Raw genomic sequence first — 21,805 nt, forward strand, 5'->3', positions numbered from 1 at the left:
AGTTGTGCTCTCTGTGGTAACATTTGATTGCTTGGCAGTTTAGCTCGAGAAAGGACCTCAGTGTCTGGTATCTTCTCTTATGAGGTGATCTTCAGAATCTTCCTAAGATGGAAGTGGATTCAGTTTCCTAACACAGTGCTAGTAGACTGTTCAGGTTTCACAGGCATATAGCATTGAGGTCAGCACAATGGTTCTGTAGACTTTCAGTTTGGCAGTTATTCTATTACTTCTTTCTTTCCCACATTTTCTTTTGGAGCCTCCTAAATACTGAACTACCTCTGACAATGTGTGTATGTCAACCTCATTACAATGTGTACCTACCTGGAATAAACATTGCCAAGGTAAGTGAACTTATCCACAGTACTCAAAATATCTCCCATTTACCTTAATCAATGGTTCCATATATGAATGGTGTGGTACTGGCTATAGGAACACCTGTATATTTTTGGTGTTAATTCTTAGGCCAAAATTAGCACCAGAAGCAAAGAATCAATCCACACCTTGTTGCAACTCAGCTTCAGAGGCTGCATTGAGTGCACAATTATTTGCAAACAGAAGATCATTCACCAACACTCCTCAACTTTGGTCTTGGCTTGTAGCCTTTTCAGTTTAAAGAATATGACATCAGTGAGGTAGCTGGCCTTGATGCCATGTTTATTCTCAGTGAAGATGTTTGATAACATGACTGAAAAAATCATGCTAAAAAAAGCATGGGAACAAGGAGACATCCTTGTTTCACTCTTTTGGTGACTGGGAAATCTTAAGAGCATTGACCACTATCCAGAACCCAAGAATGCACAGCCATCATGAAATTGATGTACAATACTGATGAACTTTTCCAGGCAACCAAATTTTGACATAATTTTCCATAAGCCCTCATGACTGACGGTATCAAAGGCCTTGGTCAGATCTTCAAATGTTGTATACAGACCTCTGGTCTCCTCCTGGCATTTTTCCTGGAGTTTTCAGGCAGCAAACGCCATATTGACTATTCCTTGACCCTTTCTGAAGCTACACTGGCTCTCAGGGAGGTAACCATCTTCCAGGTGAAAGATCAATATATTGAGAAAACCTTACCAGCAATGACTAAAAAAATAACACCCCTGTGATTGTCATGGGACAATCTATTCCCTTTATCTTTATAGAGATGGATGATGGAAGCACCCTTGAATTCTTGGGGATAAGCTCTTTATGTCATATAAACTGGAAAATTTCAGTTAGTCAACTTTTGGATAAACAATAGACCCTCTTCCCCCACCTTGTAGATCTGAGCTGGGATAGAATCAGCTATAAATACTTTGCCAGTTGAAAGGAGCCTAATGGCATTCAAAACCTCTTCTTCAGTTAGAACTTCAGCTAGGGACTGATTGACTTCAACTTGAGGTCAATGATTATTGCATTGATTGATGATGGTCTGTCAAGAACACTATGTTCAGCATATCTCTCTAGGATCATATCCCTATTGTTAATCAATATGGATCCATCAATACTGAGTAGTTGAGATGCACCATAGGTCTTTAACCCATAAATAGCCTTCAGGGCATCATAAAGTCATTTTGGTTTGTTACTGTCTGCATAAAACCAAATTTCATCTGCCTTCTTACTAGCCAAGTCTTGAATCTCTCTGAGCTTCACTTGTACTTTTACTTTTGATGGAATTAAATGCTGCCTTCTTAGAAATGGATAACCTATCCTGCTGGTCAAAACCCTATGGAATTCTCATTTTTTATATTTAGCAGCTTCTTTATTTCTCCATCATTTTTATCAAATCAATCTTGATGTTTGCAAATGTTCTGACCCAGATGAGTAAATGCAGTAAAGCAGATCTCTAAAAGCTGCTCAATCTTTTTTCTGCTCCACACTCCAACTATGTGTTGGCTCAGTTTTCCCTCCAAGTTAGCAACAAGCTGTTTCTGTTCACAGAGACACTGTTTTAATTCATTTTGCCATGGGTCCACTGTTTTGTTTGAATGTGATTATTTAGCTTGGAGAGGATGAGTCTGTGATCAGTCCAGCACTCTGCACCACACATTGCCTTTGTCATTCTCACATAGTGTCTGTCTCCTCCTTAAAATCACATAGTCTATTAGATGTCAATGTTTGCTACAAAAGTATATTCAGGAAGTTTTAATGCATTTAAGTAAACAGAAGACTGTGTGTTATGAGAAAGTCATGAGATTCACAAATCTTCAGTAGTAGGTGACCATTGCTGTTGCTGTTTCCAAATCCATTCTTCCCAAAGGCCTCCTTGCCACATCTGGTAATCTGAACCTACGCTAGCATTAAAGCTACCCAGAATTATGAGCTTGTGCTCTTTTGGCACATTGATGATAAAGTTCTCCAGGTCTTTGTAAAATTTTTCTTTGATTTAATCAGGGTTCATCATGGTGGGAGCATAGGCACTGATGATGGTGGTATGGCATTTTCCTGGAAGTGGCAATCCCATTACCATGAGCTTGTCATTCACTCCTTTTTATAGACATTCAAGCTTGTTGACTAGATTAGTTGATTGCAAAACTTATCCCAGGGGGCGGCTAGGTGGCATAGTGGATAAAGCATAGGCCCTGGAGTCAGGAGTACCTGGGTTCAAATCCGGTCTCAGACAATTAATAATTACCTACCTGTGTGTCCTTGGGCAATCCGCTTAACCCTATTTGCCTTGCAAAAACCTAAAAATAAAACTTATCCCACCTTCACGGCTCCCCTTCACTGTGGTCACTTCAGAAAAATATGTATCCAGTTCCCATCTTCAGTAAGTTGGCCTTCATTTGCCAGCCTTGTTTCACTTAGGACTGCTATTTGGATATGTTGTCTACTGAGTTCTCTTGCAAAAAGAGCTGTTTGTCTTTTAGGTCTAGTGGATTTTGTGTTGTCTTTGAGTGTGCATGTGTTCCATGCTCCAATGGTGAATAAAATCTTCTTTGAAGAAGTTTTTGAAGAAAGGAGATCATAAATACTTATAAAACATGACCCCTCTGCTTTCTTTTCTATGCTCATCTCACCAGCAACAATAAACAAACAAATTGCATTTGGACAGCATTGCCTGATTGATTTATTGTCAGAACATAGCAGTTAGGAATATCAAGTTCAAAAGAAGATAGGCCTCACCACATGGTGGTGAAAGAAATAAAGAAAACAGGAATTAAATTCTAAAAATACTCAGGGACCTGTTTTCAAGATAGCTCAAAAAATAGGTTTCAGTGGAATGGAATATCATTGTTGATGGAGAAGAAATTAGTAACTACCCATATGGCTCTTTCTCAATGTATAAAATCTTTATGGAGAGAGCTAATAAACACTTTGAGGGCATTTGATGAAAATATAAGCAGACTGGTAGAGGTTTCCTAAGGATTTTATACAGTAGAATTTAGCATCTGTTACACAATTGACTGAGCAGTTTGGAGAATCCAAGTGGGTTGATCTTTCAACTGGAAGATGGTCACCTCCCTGACTTCAGAAAGGGTAGAAGAATAGTTGATATGGTGTTTGCTGCCAAACAACTCCAGGAAACTGCTAGGAGCAAACGAGAGGTCTATATACAGACCAGCGGTTTGTAGATATGACCAAGGCCTTTGATATCAGTCATGAAGTTTATGGAAAATTATGTCAAAATCTGGTTGTCTGGAGAAGTTCATCAGTATTGTACATCAGTTTCATGATGGTGTACATGCTCAGGATCTGGACAGTGGACGATACCCTCAAGATTTCCCAGTCACCAAAGGAGTGAAATAAGGATGTGTTCTTGCTCCCATACTTTTTAGCATGATATTTTCAGTCATGTTATCAAATGCCTTCACTGAGGATGAACCTGCCCTGAAGGTCAGCTACTGCATTCAAGGTTAGCTACTGCAAATTTTGCAACTTGAAAAGGCTACAAGCCAAGACTAAAGTGGAGGAGTGTTGGGGCATGATCTTCTGTTTGCAGATGGTTGTCCACTCAGTGCAACCTCTGAAGCTGAGATGCAACAAAGTATGGATTGATTCTCTGATGCTTGTACTAATTTTGGTTTACCAACACCAAGAAAATACAGGTGCTCCATTAGCCAGCACCACACCATCCATATGTGGAACAATCGATTACAGCAAATGGAGAAGTTTTGAGTACTGTGGACAAGTTCATTTCCCTTGGCGCTGTCCTTTTCATTGACAATGAGATTGGCACAAGAATTGCCAGAGCTAGATCAGTAAATGGGAGGCTCCAAAAGAAAGTATTTGAGAGAAAAGGTATTAGACTGACTACCAAGCTGAAGGTCTATAGAGCTGTTGTGCTGACCTCATTGCTGCATGTCTGTGAAACCTGGACAGTCTACCAGCACCATGTCAGGAACTGAATTTGAATCGTCCTTGGAAGATTCTGAAGATTACCTAGTGGAGAAGATACCAGACACTGAGGTCCTTTCTCAAGCTAAACTACCAAGAATTCAACATTACTACAGAGAGTGCAACTGTGATGGAATGGACACGATTTTAGAATGCCAGGCATACTTTTGCCAAAAAGACTATTTTATGGGGAACTCACACAAGGACAGATGCTCACAAGAGGGTCAAAAGAAGCAATAGTGAGACATCTTGGAGGTCTCATTGAAGAACTTGAGAATTGATTGTGCAACATGGGAGACATCGGTACAGGACCACCCAGCATGGTGTGCCCTCATCAGTGAGGGTGCTGCACTCTATGAGGAAGGCAGAATTGAAACAGCTTAAGGGAAATCTGATAGTCATAACTTTAGAATACCCTCCCCAGTTGTTCACATGGACTTTGTGCCCAACCTGTGGTAGAGCATTCCAAGATTTTATTGGTCTGAGCAGCCATGATCAGACACACTGTAATCTGTCTCAAACATAGTGATGTCATTTTGGTCTTCTTTGATAATGAAGGACAAGAGCCAACCAACATAACCTGGGGCAAATTAATTCCTCCCACCCCATGCTGGGCCTCAATTTTTCTCATTTGTAATATGAAATGTTTGTCACAATGTTTGACACTTGTGTATATGTATGTATGTAGATGTATAGATGTATGCATATGCATTCATAGATATGTATAGATATAGATATATGACATGACACAGAAAAGTTAAGTGACAACACCCTTGTCTATGCTTTTCCTCTTTCTAGATATTAGGCAATCACCTATCCTCACATAAGTTTGGGTGGTGATCCCCACATGTGCAATCTATTGCCTTAACCACTGAACCACCTTGTCCTGCTCATCAATTGGGGTGTACAGATGTTCAAGGAGGACTAGCACCTCTGATATGAGAACTTGCTAGGCTCTTTTCAGGGCTGCTCATCCACCTCATCTCACCTGCGACTCCAAGAAATTGTGACATGTACAGCAGCCACATCTCAATAAATCCATCAAGATGTTGGGCTAAACCAGTTTGAGGGTAAGCAGTAGGCTTAGTTAGGGGGATGTCTACCCTAAGCATGTGAAGACTTCCCTGGCAGAATGGGCAGATGAGAATACTTTGTTCCATTGGTCAGGGAGATGACTGAAATAGGCACCATGGAGAGCTTAGACCTTGGTCAGACATTGAAGATGCCAAGGTCATCCACTGCATCTAGGACCACCACTGAATAAAGATCATGACATTGTGCAATTCTGCCTCTATAAAATTCAATCCCTGAATAAGTTAAGACATCATGATATCATTGGTCCTTTTAGAAAATAAAGGACAAACAACAATATAGGTGGCCATGGCAGAAGTAGCTCATGCTTCAGAGTGACTACTATAAAGTAACAGTACTCAACATTTTTTCAGTACTCCAATTAGGAAAAAAATGTAATGGGAGTAAAAACAAAAAAAAAACAGCAAAAAGGAGGATCAGGTAAGGCAGTTTTTAAAAAAAAAAAAGCTTGGCTTTTAATTTTATAGCTTTAATAGGTGTTCAAAAGGCTTATTAAAGTATCATATGGTAATGAAGTGTGGCTTGTCTATTTTTTTTTAGGCTTTTGCAAGGCAGATGGGGTTAAGTAGTTTGCCCAAGGCCACACAGCTAGGTAATTATTAAGTGTCTGAGGTCAGAGTTGAACTCAGGTACTCCTGACTCCAGCACCGGTGCTCTATCCACTACACCACCTAGCCGCCCCATGGCTTGTCTATTTTAATAGGTCCTCTGAATTCAAGAATAAAGATTTAAGTCCCCATGATCTTTTTGATTTTTTTTCTTTAGGAAAAAATAAGTATGTGTTATATACATGTATATGTGAGCATATGTAGATTAAATTATCAAGTATTTATTTTCTTCCTCTCTTCACCTACTTAAAAGATGCATATATGTAACATACATATCTATAAGATATGCAGCAACCTCATGTATAATACATACTATAAACTCACTGGGTATCCGTATATATATATATATCTATACAAATGCCTATTCAATTATTTAGTTTTTTGTTCTTCCTTCAACCATTGAAAAATATCTAAAAATATATATCTCATACCTGTAACAATCACAAACATGAGTAATATATGTGGCACATACCTACTAAATATACACATGTGTATGATAAATATTTGTAAATCATATATATTTGTTGTTTAGTTGATCAGTCACGTATGACTCATTTGGACTTTTCTTGGCAAAAATGGTGGAGTGGTTTGATCCTTCTGTAGTGGATTAAAGCAAGCAGAGGTTAAGTGACTTGTCCAGGGTCACACAGTTAGTTCCTGAGGTCAGATTCTTCCTGATTCCAGGCCCAGGGCCATGTCCACTGTATGTCATAGCAGTGTGTGTATGTGTATATGTGTGAAAAATGTATGTATATATGTATATATGAACATGTATGTTCAAGTATCAAACTTATTTTTCTCCTTTACTTTTGCCTCTACCCATTGAAAAGAAGAAATACAGAACCCTGGAATCACATAAGCACAAACAAAATAAATTCTCAAGTTATTTTTAAAATTGGTTAATCATTCTTTTAAATAGACAGCTTTTTAAAGTTGTATAATGCTTCTTGATTAATTTCATTATTATTTGGTCCTAGGAAAAAAAAGTAGCTCAGTTTAAACAAGATAATGAAAAACAGAAACTGGAGAAGAAGAGGAAAATGAGACAGGCCAGGGATATTCTGCAGAAAGCCCTCCAAGACAGGAATACTTATCTAGCTCAAGAAAGAGCTGAGGAAGTCTACTTGGACAAAAAGCTCTTAGAAGTGGAGGATGATACTGAACTCAGACAAAAGAAGGTAAGGTCTTGATTTTGATTTGGCATCAGAAAGATTCTGTAGAGTATTTAGCTATGTGTTTCTTCATATTCAACCTTGTGCTGACATAAAAAGAGATGTATAACTCTAAAGAAACTAGAGTTGGGATAACAAGTCACTGTAACTGAGCTCAAAGAATCTCTTTACCAAAAATCCAAGTCATAATTGCTATGAAAGACCACAAAGTTCATCTAGTTCCAAAAATGTGTGTGTTTTAATATTTCCCTTAAATTCTATAAAGTTGAATTTATAGTCATTTAGTTTTCTATCACATATCTTGTTTAAATTAAATATTAATTTAATTAGTAGATAATTAAGTGTGATCATTCTCATTGTGACAGTGTGCAGCATTTGCATTGCTGTTGAAAAATAGACTTTAAAAATTCAAAGAAGGGTCAATTCATGGACACTAGTCATTGAGGCCCATATAATTAGTTTGGGGTTGACATATCAAAAGAAAAAAATTAAGTAAGTCCAATATAGGTTAACTGGAATTTTTTCCTTTTGGTCGGGGCCATTGATTTCTTCAGTGTCAGGAACTCTCACCACCAATGCAGATCAGACAGGTAGGTGACATTAAGAAGTTATGATCTTGTAGCAAAGAGGATCTGAATTTGAATCTTGCCTCAGACACTTTGTCAAGTCACTTAAACTCTGACTCATCTATAAAATGGGACTATCAACAGCACCATCTTCTAAGATTGTGAGGGTCAAGTGACTGTTTTGCAAATCTGAAAGTTCTCTATAAATGTTAGTTTACTACTACTGTAATTATTAGCCTTGGAAAATTGCCTAGTACAATGAGAGGTTAAAAGATTTTCCCAGGATCACAGTCAGTGTTAGAGATGGGACTTGAATTCAGGTCTTCCTGATTCCAGAATTCCATCTCTAAAGTATTTACTCATCCTTAAATAGAATCAAAGCAAATTTGTTGTTATTTTACAGGCAAACTATATTTATGAAAAGATATTTCAGCAAGGTTTTAGGACTTTCCTTGGATTCCAAAATGAATCCTGATCAAAGGAGAAACTGATTTCCTCCTTTTGGGGAATTCATTGTTCCAGCAGAGTTGGATATTTCTAAACAAAAAAAAAAAAATTCAAAGCTTTCATCAGATTAAATATGGTGGCCACAGCTCTGATGTGCTGAGCACTGGATCATCTCTGCCTAGGACCCCAGAAATTTGAATCTTATTGCTCACTGCCACTAGCAATGAGTTATAGTGAAGTTGCTTATGCCTCAGTTTCTTCCTTTATGAAGTGAAGTTGGAACTTGCCATGTCCATATCCCAAGTATTGCGAGAACAAATGAAATTAGATAGGGATTAGAGTTTAAATTCTGTTTACAAATGGTAAGACACTGCTGTTCTTTTATCATCCCATTAGGATCTCTGCTAAGAATTGTACTCCTTGACTGCCATATTTATAACATCCCCCCCCACCCCGAATTATCCTCTGTTGCTGATCTGTTCCCTTTCTCCCTGAGAACACAGGAATTTCTTCCATGTCTAAGGATCCAATGAATTGATCCTCCCTAATCTGGAAATCCTTTTCTTTTTTTTGATAGATCTTAACAGTGGACTCAAAGAACTGGCCTGAAATTTCAAATTTCACCATAGCTGTTACTATTCAGTTGCCTTAGTTGTGTTCGACTCTTTCTGAACCCATTTGGGGTTTTCTTGGCAGAGATACTGAAGTGGTTTATCATTTTCTTTTCCAGCTCATTTTAAAGATAAGGAAATTAAGGCAAATAGGGTTAAGTGACTTGCCCGGGGTCACATAGCTAGGATTTTTATGAGTTCAGATCTGAACTCAGGAAAATGAGTCTTCCTGACTCCAGGATGGGTACTCTATCCACTTTGTTACCTAGATCTAATGTATAATATAATCTATCCTAAAAGATGTGTTTTTGAGGCCTGGGATAATTTCAAACAACCTACTTTGTATTTCAGGAGATTTGAAATGACCCAATAAATTACTCTTAATCAAAAATATTTATTTTGGAACTTTGTACATAGAAATGAATTATTAAAAAATCAGATCACCACAATTTATAAAATATATAAATCTGAAACCATACCAAGAATATATACAAAAAGAGCTTGACATATTCTGTTGATCTTCTACCAGTATATTAAGTTGAATTCTGTCCTTCAGAATATTTACTTAATCACAGATATAAGTAAAGAAGGTAAATCATCCTATTGAGCTATTTTGTGCTCCATTTTTAATAAAAGAGAATATTAATCTGTATAATTTATTTGAGCCAGTATTCAAAAAAGATGCCTTGGAGAAATAATGATTTTTTGGAATTTTCCCACCAGAATATAAGTGAGTTATTTGTTACCTCAGATATGAAAGGAATATTTTTTTATCCCATAGGAGTTATTGTTATATTGAGAGGCAGGAGACCTCTCTTTTTTGTCCTGGCTCTTTCTAGTCAGCTATGTAACCTTGAGCTTCTTTCTGTGAACAGTTCTCTCATCTATGAAATGAATGTGCTAAACTCAAAGGTTTCTTTTTTTTAAAAGTTAATTTAATTTTAAAGTAATATTTAATTTTCCCCAAAATTACACGTAAAATAGTTTTTAACACTTGTTTTTAAGTTTTGAATTCCAAACTCTTACTTACCCTTCTTAATCCCTCCTGTCCCCCTCTCCTTGAGACCATAAGCAATCTGACATGGATTTTACATGTGCAACTATGTAAAACATTTCCATATTACTCATTTTATGCCAAAAATACCCTCAAACAAAAAAAATAAAGTTAAAATAATATTTTTCTCTCTATATTCAGGTGACATTAGTCCTTTCTCTGGAGATATGAAGCATTTTTTTCAGCACATGTCCTTTAGTATTGTCTTGGATCACTGTATTGCTAAGAATAGCTGTAATTCAGTCTTCACCATTCAATATGGCTTTTACTGTGTTTAATTCTTTCCAATGAATAACTCTATTTTATTTTAATAACTCCCTTCTACCATGAAGCTGGATCCTGGGGGTAGAGAGAAACAAAGAAAAACAATCATCTTTTTTATCTTTAAACCAATATTCATGGTCAAGTAAATTGAATTCTTCCATTGACTGTGTCCAATATATATATATGTCTCATTTTGTACCTCTTTCATCTGTCTTTCAGGAAATGAGAAGCACACTGCATTATCCATCCTCTGGAATCCTCTGATTATTGTGTTGGTCAAAGCTCTTAAACATTTCAAAGTTGTTTGTCCTTACAGTGTCATTACTGTATAAATTTATCTCCAGTTTCTAGATTGGAATTCCCTCCAACTCTAGAATACCATGAATTCAACTAGTTTCATTTATGTCTTGTTCCCAAGAGAATGTAAGCCCCTTAAGGAGGGCATTGCCTTAAATTTGTCTTTGTATTCCTAATGCCTAGCATGTGTCCACCATATATTAACTGCTTAATCAATGCTTGTTTGTTGATTTATCTAGTGAGGGTTCTCTACCATTTAAACTAGTCTTATCTATGTGAACTCAAAAGCCTTTCCCATGGCTAACCTTCTCAATAAAAGAATAGAAGAATTAATGAATAATCAACTTGAGATGTCTTCCCCCTGAAAGATGTCAGCACTGCCCTGTTCACACATGAAGATTCTAGAGTGTGATAATTATCTGTCTTAATTAGCAACATTTTCTCCTTCTAAATAAAAGTGAATAAAATCACTAAAGTCACTCTAATAAATCATATTTATCTCAACAAGTTATGTTTATTTAAATTATTGGGAAGAGATATGTCTCATTTTGAAAGGTTTTAATTCCATCTCCTTTTATTATGTAGGCAGATACTTCGAAGGAACAAAAGCTCTATCAAGCCTATATCAAACAGTGTAGGGAAGCTGAGAGACTTCATGAAGAAGAGACAGACAGAATTATAGAGGCTGAAGCAGCAAAGATGAGAGCCAAGAGGGATGCGCAGCTGATGCTTGCCAGGGATGCAAGGAAGCAACTGAAGGCTGATGTCTTGGCTACCAGGAGACTACAAGTTATAGAAAAATGTAAGAAACTGAAATGCCAATGTCTGGACCCAGGCCAATTTTAGTGATTCATCGACACATAGTTGTTAGGTATTAGCTATCTTTGGTAGGTGCTATGGGGAAAATAAAAAAAACATTCTTAATTTAGGCCCCTACCTCTAAGAGAATTTTAATCTAGTGGAGAGAAAAACCATTAAATATAGCTTTTTAGCACTAAATGAAGAGATTGATGAAGGACTTGGAAATGTGTTTGGAAGATTACAGAATTCAGAAAATTCCATGAATATTATACATTACCATAATAATAACAGGTAAAGAGTGAATCTAAATATCTTTTTCCCCTTCCTATTGAAAAATAACTCCCAGATTCATATCATTTGAAGATTTAATAGTGATGTCTTTACCCAAGTTAGTGATAAAAATGTTAATCAGAAGAAGCAGAAAAGAGAGCTATCATAGGCTGTCCTCCATATTGATTTTGAGATCTAGGAGCTCAGCCAGTTAGTCCCATCTAACTTAACCATTAAAAATTGTCCATTACTAGATAATGGCAGGCTTTGTCAGATGCTTTGCTGAAATCCAGATATATCACATGGCCAACATTCTTCTGATCTACTAGGCAAATAATCCTTTCCAAAAGGAAATGGGGTTAGTTAACAATAACTTGTTCATAGTATAATATAGTTATAACATAGAATAACATAGTTCATAGTTGCAGGACTTTAATTCTTTCCCTTTCCAGTCTCAACCCTCAACCCTTAATTCTCTTGTCAACTTCTTTCTCTGCTCTTATCTTATCAAACCATTGCCTGGGTTACTTTTTCTAAATGCTTTCTAACTCAAGTAAGGAATTTAGATGAAGGAAATCACACAACCATGCTACCTAGAGGCACTGTAAATTCACATTATCTAATTTCAGCTGGATCCTCACTTTATTCCTCCATCATTGATTCCTTGTCTCACATTCCACAGAAGCTATCCCAAACTTTTTCTTCTCCTCAAACCTCCCATAGCTTACTCTTTCCTTTCTCTCTCTGCTAAAAATCTTCCTTCCTTCCTTCCTGAGAAAATTGAGTGATTTGTTTTCCACAAGCTCTTTCTTTTCTCTTTTTTTTATCTCAGAACTCTTTGATATCTCCTTCCTTCTTTCCTTCTGTCTCTGTATATTCCAAGGCCAATTTCTCTACATGGCCCCAGATTCCATTCCATTCTCTCCCATCTTTTCCAAGAGATCACAATCTCAGTAATCACCTGTGTCTCTCCCGGCTCTGTGTGTGTATGTATGTATGTGTGTGTGTGTGTGTGTGTGTGTGTGTGTGAGAGAGAGAGAGAGAGAGAGAGAGAGAGAGAGAGAGACTTTCTCCACTTCCATCTACAACCTATCACCTCTTCAAGATATCAGTCTGATATTCTTCCTTTTCTTATTCAGATCCCTAGAAAAAGCTATCTATACTTATTGTCTCTACTTTCTTTGCTATCACTTTTCAACACTTTGCGATCTAGGTGGTCTCTTGATTGCTAAATCATTTGATCTTTCCTCAGTTTTCATCCTTCTCAACCTGGCTGCTTTTATTTATTTATTTATTTTAATTTGTGAGGTAGTGGGGTTGTGACTTGCCCAAGTTCACATGCCTAGTAAATACCTGAATATCTGAGGATAGATTTGAACTCAGATCCTTCTGACTCCAGGGCCCAGGGCTCTATCCACTGTACCACCCAGCTGCCCACCTCTACTTTTATTTATTTATTCATTCATCCATTTATTTATTCATTTGTTCATTTATTTATTTATTTATTTGTTTGGTTATTTATTTAATTATTTTTTTGTGGAGCAATGGGGTTAAGTGACTTGCCCATGTTCACACAGCTAGGTAATTATTGATGTCTGCAGCTTAAATTGAACTCAGATCCTCCTGACTCCAGGGCTGGTACTCTTTCCACTGTATTACCTAGCTGCCCCTGTTTTTATTTTTGATACTTCTTATCACCCACTTCCTTCTGAGTTTTCATGAGACTCCATTTTTCAGATTTTTTTCCTATCTATTTTACTGCTCCTTCTTAAACATTACCACATCATCTTTCTCATCATTATCTGTAACATCTGTTAAGGATCAGTCACTGTGTTAAGCAATATTATCTTACTTGATCTTCATAACAACCCTGGGAGTAGGTGCTATTATCATCATTGTGCAAACTAAGAAAAATATAAGTTAAATGACTTGTCCAAGATCACATCTGCTGAGTCTCTGAGACCAGATTTAATTCCAAGTCATCTTGACTTCAGGATCTAGCTGCCTTCTCATCTATATCTCACCAAGTATGTTTGTTTCTCAAGAATCTGTCAAGAGTCCTCTTGTGGTGACAGAACTAGTCCCTATGGGTTTAATTGTAATCGTTCTGCAGATGAGTTCCATATGAATATAGCCATTTCCAGTCTCTCCCCTGGACTTAATAATAATTGTAGATTTGTATCACAGTTGCCTATTGGACATTCCCAACAGGATGTCCCAAAGACATCTCAAATACCCCCCAATCCCACCCCCTTTCCAGACTTTCCTATTTCTATCAAAAGCATTCCCATTGTTCAAATCTCCCAGCTTGGTCATACTCTTGGTATTATTCTGAACTCTTTTTACCCATTTTTACATTCCTTACACATCCCAATCCGTTGTCAAATGTTGCTACCTCTTGTTCTACATCTCTTTGCATTTGACCCCTTTTCCTCTACTCACAGTGACCACATTAGCAGCTTAATCACCTCTCCCCCAGATTATTCCTCTGTCTTCTAATTGATCTCTTTGCTTCAAATCTCTTCCCTTTCTAGTCCATCCTTTTGCTAAATTGATTTTCCTTAAAGGAAGATTTAATTATGTCACTCTCCTACTCAATAAATTCCAGTGGCTCCCTATTACTGAGAACACTAAAATTAGACATCCTTCTTTAGTTTTTAAAATCTTTAACAACCTGACCCCAAATTATCTTTCCAGCTCTATTTACATCACTCCCTACTCTACCCTGCCCAACTCAACTGTCTTTGATCCAACCAAATTAGCTTTGTCTCTGAATCTCACCCAAAACATTCCATCTGCCCTCTCTCTTTTTGTAGTCCAACCCTTTCACTTTTCATTGGAGGAGGTGTTGAGGGACTCTCATGCAGCAGTTTTATGGCAGTACTGAGGATCAAATCCAAATAGTCTTGACTCCTGGATCGGGGCTCTTAGAAGGGGACTTTCCCCAAGCCTGGAGTATAGTTATGATGACTCCTTTCCTGAACCCCCAACTGGGAATTCTCATCCCCCCCAACACCCTTGTATTTATTTCTGTTTTTTCACATTACATGGATTCTACTTACATGGATGCTTATTGACTTCCGCATTTGAATGGAAACTCCTTGAAAGTTGGGGATCATTTCATCTTTTTATTTGTGTCCTTGGCACTTAGCACAGTTCCTGAAGCAGAGTCAATACAATACATGTTTGTTGATTGTTTGGTGAAGCCCTGTCAGGTATTACTTGTCACTACTTCACTTTCTCTACATTTCCCTCCTAAGAGTCCTGATCCAGGAGTCAGAGCTGTTCAGTCATTTCAGTCATGTCTGATAGTGATCCCATTTAGGATTTTCTTGGCAAAGATATTGGAGTGATTTGCCATTTCCTTTCCTGTTTTACAGATGAGGAAACTGAGGCCAGCAGGGTTAAGTGTTTTGTCCAAGGTCATACAGTTAGTAAATGTCTGAGGCTGGTTTTGAATGCAGGGAGATGAGTCTTTCTGACTCTTAGGTACTAATAGCTGCCCAGGAGTCAGAGTCCTGTATTTGAATTTAATTTTCAGTTCTGCCACTAGATTATTGTAGGACTGGCCAGGACCCTAAGACCCCAAGTGGTCTCTAAAGTCCTGTCCAGCTTTAAAAACCTCTGATATGATTCCATAGTCTTCCTACTTCCTACTTCCTCAGAATCTGAGTTGTTTTTGTCACACACCCCCCAACCTCCCCTCTTCTGGCAGTCCCTATCTCATTCTTAGGAACCCACTGTTCAAATGCTGTTGCCTGAAATCCTCTATCTTCCCCAGTCTCTCTTTATAAACCAAATGAAAATTCGATCAGATACAGAAGAATGCACTGGGCTTGATAGTAGGAAAGATTTTGATTGGAATTCTTGTGACATTTGTTCTAAGAATCTGAGCAAGTAACCTCTGTGCCTCAGTTTTTATATCTGTGAAATGAGAATAATAATAATATTTGTACTACTTACTAAATGGTTGTTAGAACAGTATTTTGTGAACCTTCAAGAACTATCTAATCACTGATTTATTTTTAAAAATTTTTTTGAGGTAGATTTTTTTGGATTGCTACTTTTTTATTTTTTCAATTACAAGTAAAAATTTTTAAACATTCATCCACTTGCATATTTTTATGTTATACATTTTTCTGCTACCCTCCCTTCCAAGTCCCCCTTTACACTCCCAGTGACAGACACTCTGGTAAAGTTATATATGTACCTTTGTGTTTAACATGTTTAAATCATAGTCATTTTATATATGGGGAATTAGAACTAAGGGAAAAGAAAGAAAACCATGAGATAGGAAAGAAAAACATAAGAGAAGTTTTTTTTTAAAAAAGTTTAGCATAGTATCTATTCAGATTCTGTGGGGGTTTTTGCTTGCTTTTTTCCTTTTGGATGAGGATGGCATTGTCTATGAACTGCATCCATCAAGGTTGATCAACTCACAATGTTATGGTTAATGTATATAATGTTCTCTTGGCTCTGCTCCCTTCACTCAGCATCAGTTCCTATAATGCTTTCTATGAGTCCAACCATTCATGGTTTCTTATAGAACAATAATGCTCCATACCATTCATATACCATAATTTGTTTATCCATTCCCCAATTGATGGGCATCCCCTCAATTTCTAATTCTTTGCCACTACAAACAGAAATGCTATGAATATTTTGGAATGTGTGGGTCTTTTACCTTTATGATTTCTTCTGGATAGAGGCCTAGTATTGGTATTGCTGGGTCAAAGGGTATGATCAGTTTTACTGCTCTTTGGGCATAGTTCCATATTGCTCTCCTGCTCTCTATAATGGTTGGATTAGTTCACAACTCTACCAACAGTACATTAAAGTCCCAATCTTATCACAGCCTCTCTAACATTTAATCATTGATTTATCATTGAGCTCTCAGTAGTTCAGAGCTATGTGTAGGCTATCATCCAATTAAATAACATAATCAGTCATTTTCCACTCTTTCTGACTCTATTTGGGATTTTCTTGGCAAAATACTAGAGTGATTTGCAATTTCCTTCTTCAGCTCATTTTGTAGATGAGGAAACTGAGGCAAACAGGTATAAGTGATTTACATATGGTTGCCTAGCTTCTAATCTTCCTATGTGGGATTAAAATATTTGCATTCATTACAATAGATGCTATGGGTGGCTTATCAAACCTGTCTTTCTCAGTTCCTCTGTTTGAAAAATAGGGATAAGTGATTTGCTCTTGTATTTGATGAGTATTTGTGGCAGGAAGGGTAACCTAAATCTTGATTCTTAAATTCTGACTGTTTACAATAGAATGTAGATGAGATTTAACCCTTTCTTTCTTTTTTTTTTTAGTTTTTTTTGCTAGGCAATGGGGTTAAGTGGCTTGCCCAAGGCCACACAGCTAGGTAATTATTAAGTGTCTGAAGCCAGATTTGAACTCAGGTACTCCTGACTCCAGGGCTGGTGCTCTATCCATCATGCCACCTAGCCCCACCCCCCAGATTTAACCCTTTCAAAAGGATTTTGCTTTGAAAAGGTTTTTTTTTCTACATATGAAACTAATTGTTGGGCATGGATCCATATTTATAATGAAATATAACAATATTTATTTGCCCTTCCCTCTAATGCAAACAACAAAATTCATTAAATTAGCTTCAAAACCCATGTTTCTTCACCTTTGCAAGCTGAGTTCACAGGGCTCACTGAAAGTAAGGGCCATAATATCTGGAAATAGAAATAATATCCTATGCAATATTTAATTAACAGTTTAAGATAAGGATAAGGAAAGGTGACCTGTAAGGTATCTTCCAGCTTTAACTCTATGCTCCTCTGTTTAAATGCCAAGTAAATGGACCAGGAAATATTTGTTAAATGAATTGAAAAGCAGAGGCTATAGTGTGGGTTCTTGTGACCTGAACAGGTTTCATGAACAAGCAGAAATTCAATTGGGTCCTAAAAGGAGGATTAAAAAAAAAATCCATGAGTGAACCCATTTGTTTGGACAAGTTCTAGAGGAGATTGGATCAAACCCCCAAAAGGGTCAAATCTTATCTACATTGTACTGTGAATTACTTAGTCAGAATTTAAGAGTCAGGATCTAGGTTTCCCTTCCTGCCTCAGATACTTATCAATTGCATGAGCAAATCATTTATCCCTATTTTACAGATAGAAGAACTGAGACAAACAGGTTTGATACTTCCTGTATGACCTTAAACATGTTCCTTAGCCTTTTTGGGCTTGTTTCCTCATTGGTACAATGCAGTCACTGGAATAGAAGGAACCTCAGCAATCAGTAAGTCAATATTCTTCTTGTGGGAAGAATGTGGTGTTAATGAGCAAGGCAGGTCAAGTTGCTAAAGGGTTAAGAAGGGGATACTCTCCTTCCTCTGTGTGATGTTCTTTCAGTTCTTTCCCCTCTCAAGGAATGAGGTTTTCCTTTCCAACTCTGTCCTCCAAAAAAGAGTCCTGTGGTTAAAGCGAGTTTGCCCATTTCTAATTCTAGGCTGCCATTTTTACCTGACCATGATTCATTTTAAAGAGTAGTTAAATCCTTATTTCATATACCAGGATTATAGAGTTATCCCTCCCACATTGTGGGGGTTAGAGGCATGGTATCCTCAAGATCTGGAAAATCCATGTAAAAATTTTTTGACCCTCCTTTTGTACCAGAGAAATATGAATTTTTTCTTTTTTTTTTATGGGGCATTTACAGTGCCTTATTGAAAAATTTGAGTTGATATTATACAATACCATACATATATTTTATTCCTTTCTGAGTGTCTAGACTTCTTCTGTGTTGTCTGCTGGCCTTCACTTTCTGAAAACTACCCCAAAATTCTCATTTCTTAAACCAAATATATCAAATCCTGGATATATACAAAAGGGGGAAAGCCAAAATGTGGAAGGAACAACTATACAATTTAGTAACATCCTTCTCTTTGTCCTAAGGGTTCCAAATACCAGATCAGCTTTAGATGACTAAATTGTCTGTCTCTAGAACAAAGAATTCTCTCTCCCTTATCTCCACCCTATTTGTAAACTTTAAATAACATAAGAAGTTTAGCATTTCTCTTGGGGCCATAGGGGTCAGCAAGATTAATAGTAGGAGAGGTAGCTAGGTGGCACAGTGGCCTTGGAGTTAGGAGGACCTGAGTTCAAATTCGACCTCAGACATTTAATAGTTTGGACAAGTCATTTAACCCCATTGCCTTGCAAAAACAAAACAAAACAAATAAGATTTAATAGTAAGTCAATGAGTTCTAAACTGGAAGCAATAGTCAAAAAAGAAAGCTAGACCTCAGACACTTAATTACCTAGCTATAGCAAACCCAGCTAGCAAGAAGAAGGAAAAGTGATTTTTCTGAGATTTAGAAGAGATCTATGGAATGGCAATTCTCCCTGTCTTGGAGCTGTGGATCCCTGGCACTTGGGCTTCAGTTCCCACTGTAATGAGAATGCAGAGCCAGCTAGATATTCTAGGAAGTTGACTCAGTTTCCCTTTCAGCATCCTTTTTATTTCTGTGTTTGTTATTGAATCCATTTTGAATCCATTTCTCCTGCTTGGGAATTGTTTTCCAACCATTTTCACTAAAACCTATGAAGCATTCTTCTTCCTATATCTCCTTTAATTTTTAACCCTGTTCAAATATCTGCTCATCTACTTCACACCTCATAAGAAAAGCATATTAAAGAAATAATAAAAGTCATTCTGTCCTGTTGCTCCAAAATATGGGAAACATTGTCTCTAGTCAACTTGTACCTGTAATATCCAAACTAAAAAGAGAAGCAAAGATTTACAAGTATAAATTGTGCTTGCCAAGAAGCAATTTACTAGATGGCCACATAAAACAGTTTTTTGAAAGACAATATGGTAACAAACGCCAGAAAGATGTGGGCAAGTTTTCATCTTGTTTAGGGAAGTGAGTGGGGGTTTTTTTGGTTTGTTTTTGTTTTGGTGACAGAATTCTGTAGTTTGCAAATTAATTAATTTTTTTTTTTTAGTGGAAAGAGAAGCAAAAGAGAAAGGTCTTGATGATGAATTAATAGTGAAATGTTTTGAAGAACTTGAACGTGAAGAAGCAGAAAACATTGCAAGGTATAATGTTATTTTTTCTTTCTTACAATAAAAAGTCATTTATAATAGATATGGAGAACAGTGTTCTCCCTCTGTACTGTATTTATTAATGTCACATCAGTATTATTCTTTCCCTCCAGGTAATAAAATCTTTATAAAATTTGAAAGTCATTTATGCCAAACTCTCATTTAGAAGGCATTCAAATATTGAAAAATTGTAGTAGAGCTAAACTAGTATTGAATGACCAGCTAGGTAGGTAGGAATAGTCCTAGGTTGATAAGTCTGTGAGAAAATGGTTCACTGATTTTTCCACCTTTCTTTGGATCTGTTAAGCTAAATGGTATATTGTCATAAATATTTATTAGTTTGACTGTGTTATGGAACCTAACAATTCCTGTGTATAATGGGTTTGGTCAATGAAAATACCTTCTGTACTAACCCTCCATGTCACTCATCTGCTGCCACAACTGAATTTGGACTAGAACTATAAGGAAAAGAGAAGCTTGGCTTTTCACTGCTTCCTCAACCTAGCAACAATTAATATAGTTGGCCAAATTTGCCTATAGCCTGAAGAAGGAAGGGGACTTAGCATAATCTTCTTCTTTTTTTTTTTTTTAGTTTTTTTGCAAGGCAATGGGGTTAAGTGGCTTGCCCAAGGCCACACAGCTAGGTAATTATTAAGTGTCTGAGGTCCTATTTGAACTCAGGTCCTCCTGACTCCAGGGCTGGTGCTCTATCCACTCTGCAACCTAGCCACCCTATAGTCTTCTAATTCCATGGTTCATTTCCTGGGTTCATTACTATTCCCTCCACCATCATTTTCAGTGTCTGAAAGAAGATATTTCTTTCACAAAAAAATGAGTATGTTTATTTTTTAAAGAGATATATTACTTTACTATTAGTATTACTCCACTATTAGCTTGGGACCATACTTATTCTTCTGGTTTTTATCATACATGCTTCAGATAGTCATTTTAGGTAACTTTTAGAAATAAAAATGACTATTTCCATTCTTAAAAAGAACAATATTGGGGCAGCTAAGTGGCAGAGTGGATAGAGCACCAGCCCTGGAGTCAACTTGAGTTCAAATCCGGCCTTAGACACTTAATAATTACCTAGCTGTGTGGCCTTGGGCAAGCCACTTAACCCCATTTGCCTTGTAAAAACCTTTAAAAAAAGGATATTTACTATTCATTTTTGTATTGCAATGTTTTCTGTCAGATTCTTTGCATGTACATTATTACTGTGATTGAATTATTATTATTTTGGGGGGGGACTAGCTGATCCTTTCAATTATATGAGGAAGGGGTCATTTACTTCTAGAAGGCTAGAAGACAATATCAAGGAAATTTGAATGACTAATTTGCTAATTTTACACTTGCATAATTTCTATTATTCATAGAAAATACAAGGAAAACGTGGAATACAAGGAGCAACTGCTAGCTCAAATTGAATACCAGCAACAGTTGAGAGCTGCAGAAAAAGAAGCAGAAAAGAAAGAGTATGAAGCAGGGCTAGCAGCAAAGGAAGAACTCAGTGAAAAAATTCAGAAAGTAATTGCAAAGCATGAAGCAAAACCAGAAAACACCCATCCCTTTCGAAGAATTATTCCAAAAGCAGATCCAGTTCCATGATAATATATTTCATATCATTAAGACATAGATTAATTCTTCTAATGCTCAAATATAATTTATTTTCAAATTTTTACTAACTCAATAAACTATCCTTTCTTCTTGAGTTTGTAGAATTATTTTCCCCTACTTTCCTCCTATTTACAACAATGTTTCATTCTTTGTTCAAATGTCTCATATCAAGTTTAATGATAGAGAAACCTAGCTACCTTATTTTCAATTTAGCTGAAGTCTCTTCCCATTACTCTTATCCTTTCCTCTCACCATGTCTTGATTCATTGATGTATTTATGTAATTAGCCTAACCTCTTGTTCATTCTCTACTTTTTATTATGCTTATCCATGTAGACCATGTTATTCCTTTACTGAAAAACATTCAGTAGCTCCCAATAGCTCCTGGGATAAAATATGAATTCCTTTGATTTGTATTTAAGGCTTTCCTTAGTTTGACTTCAACCTACCATTCAACTCTGTTTTAAATTACTCCTTTCCCTTTATTCCAAACTGCATTACTCTAGCTAATTTCCCAAACTGGACATTCAATTCATTTTTCACAAGCCATCTCCTATAATTAGAATGCACCCTAATTTCTTCCTCTCAGAGTCTTTATGTTCCTTCAAGGTTTA

The 21,805-nt window shown here is 36.8% G+C and overlaps 1 protein-coding gene across 2 annotated transcripts in view; it reads left to right on the forward strand.

The window, feature by feature from the left end:
* The window catches only part of CFAP53 (cilia and flagella associated protein 53), a 46,872-nt gene extending 25,586 nt beyond the window's left edge, over nt 1-21,286 (forward strand). The window contains exons 5-8 of one of the 2 annotated variants that reach the window (XM_074200761.1): nt 6,998-7,198; nt 11,017-11,233; nt 19,476-19,569; nt 20,952-21,286. In XM_074200761.1, the coding sequence (XP_074056862.1) occupies nt 6,998-7,198; nt 11,017-11,233; nt 19,476-19,569; nt 20,952-21,183 (744 nt within the window). In that variant the 3' untranslated portion in view covers nt 21,184-21,286. Of the gene's footprint in view, nt 1-6,997; nt 7,199-11,016; nt 11,234-17,639; nt 17,767-19,475; nt 19,570-20,951 lie in introns of those variants that run through there. The other variant, XM_074200762.1, reaches the window with a different exon arrangement.
* Nucleotides 21,287-21,805: the final 519 nt, after the last annotated feature.

This window comes from Macrotis lagotis, chromosome X, assembly GCF_037893015.1.
Source record: "Macrotis lagotis isolate mMagLag1 chromosome X, bilby.v1.9.chrom.fasta, whole genome shotgun sequence".
In the NCBI taxonomy this organism is placed as follows: Eukaryota; Metazoa; Chordata; class Mammalia; order Peramelemorphia; family Peramelidae; genus Macrotis; species Macrotis lagotis.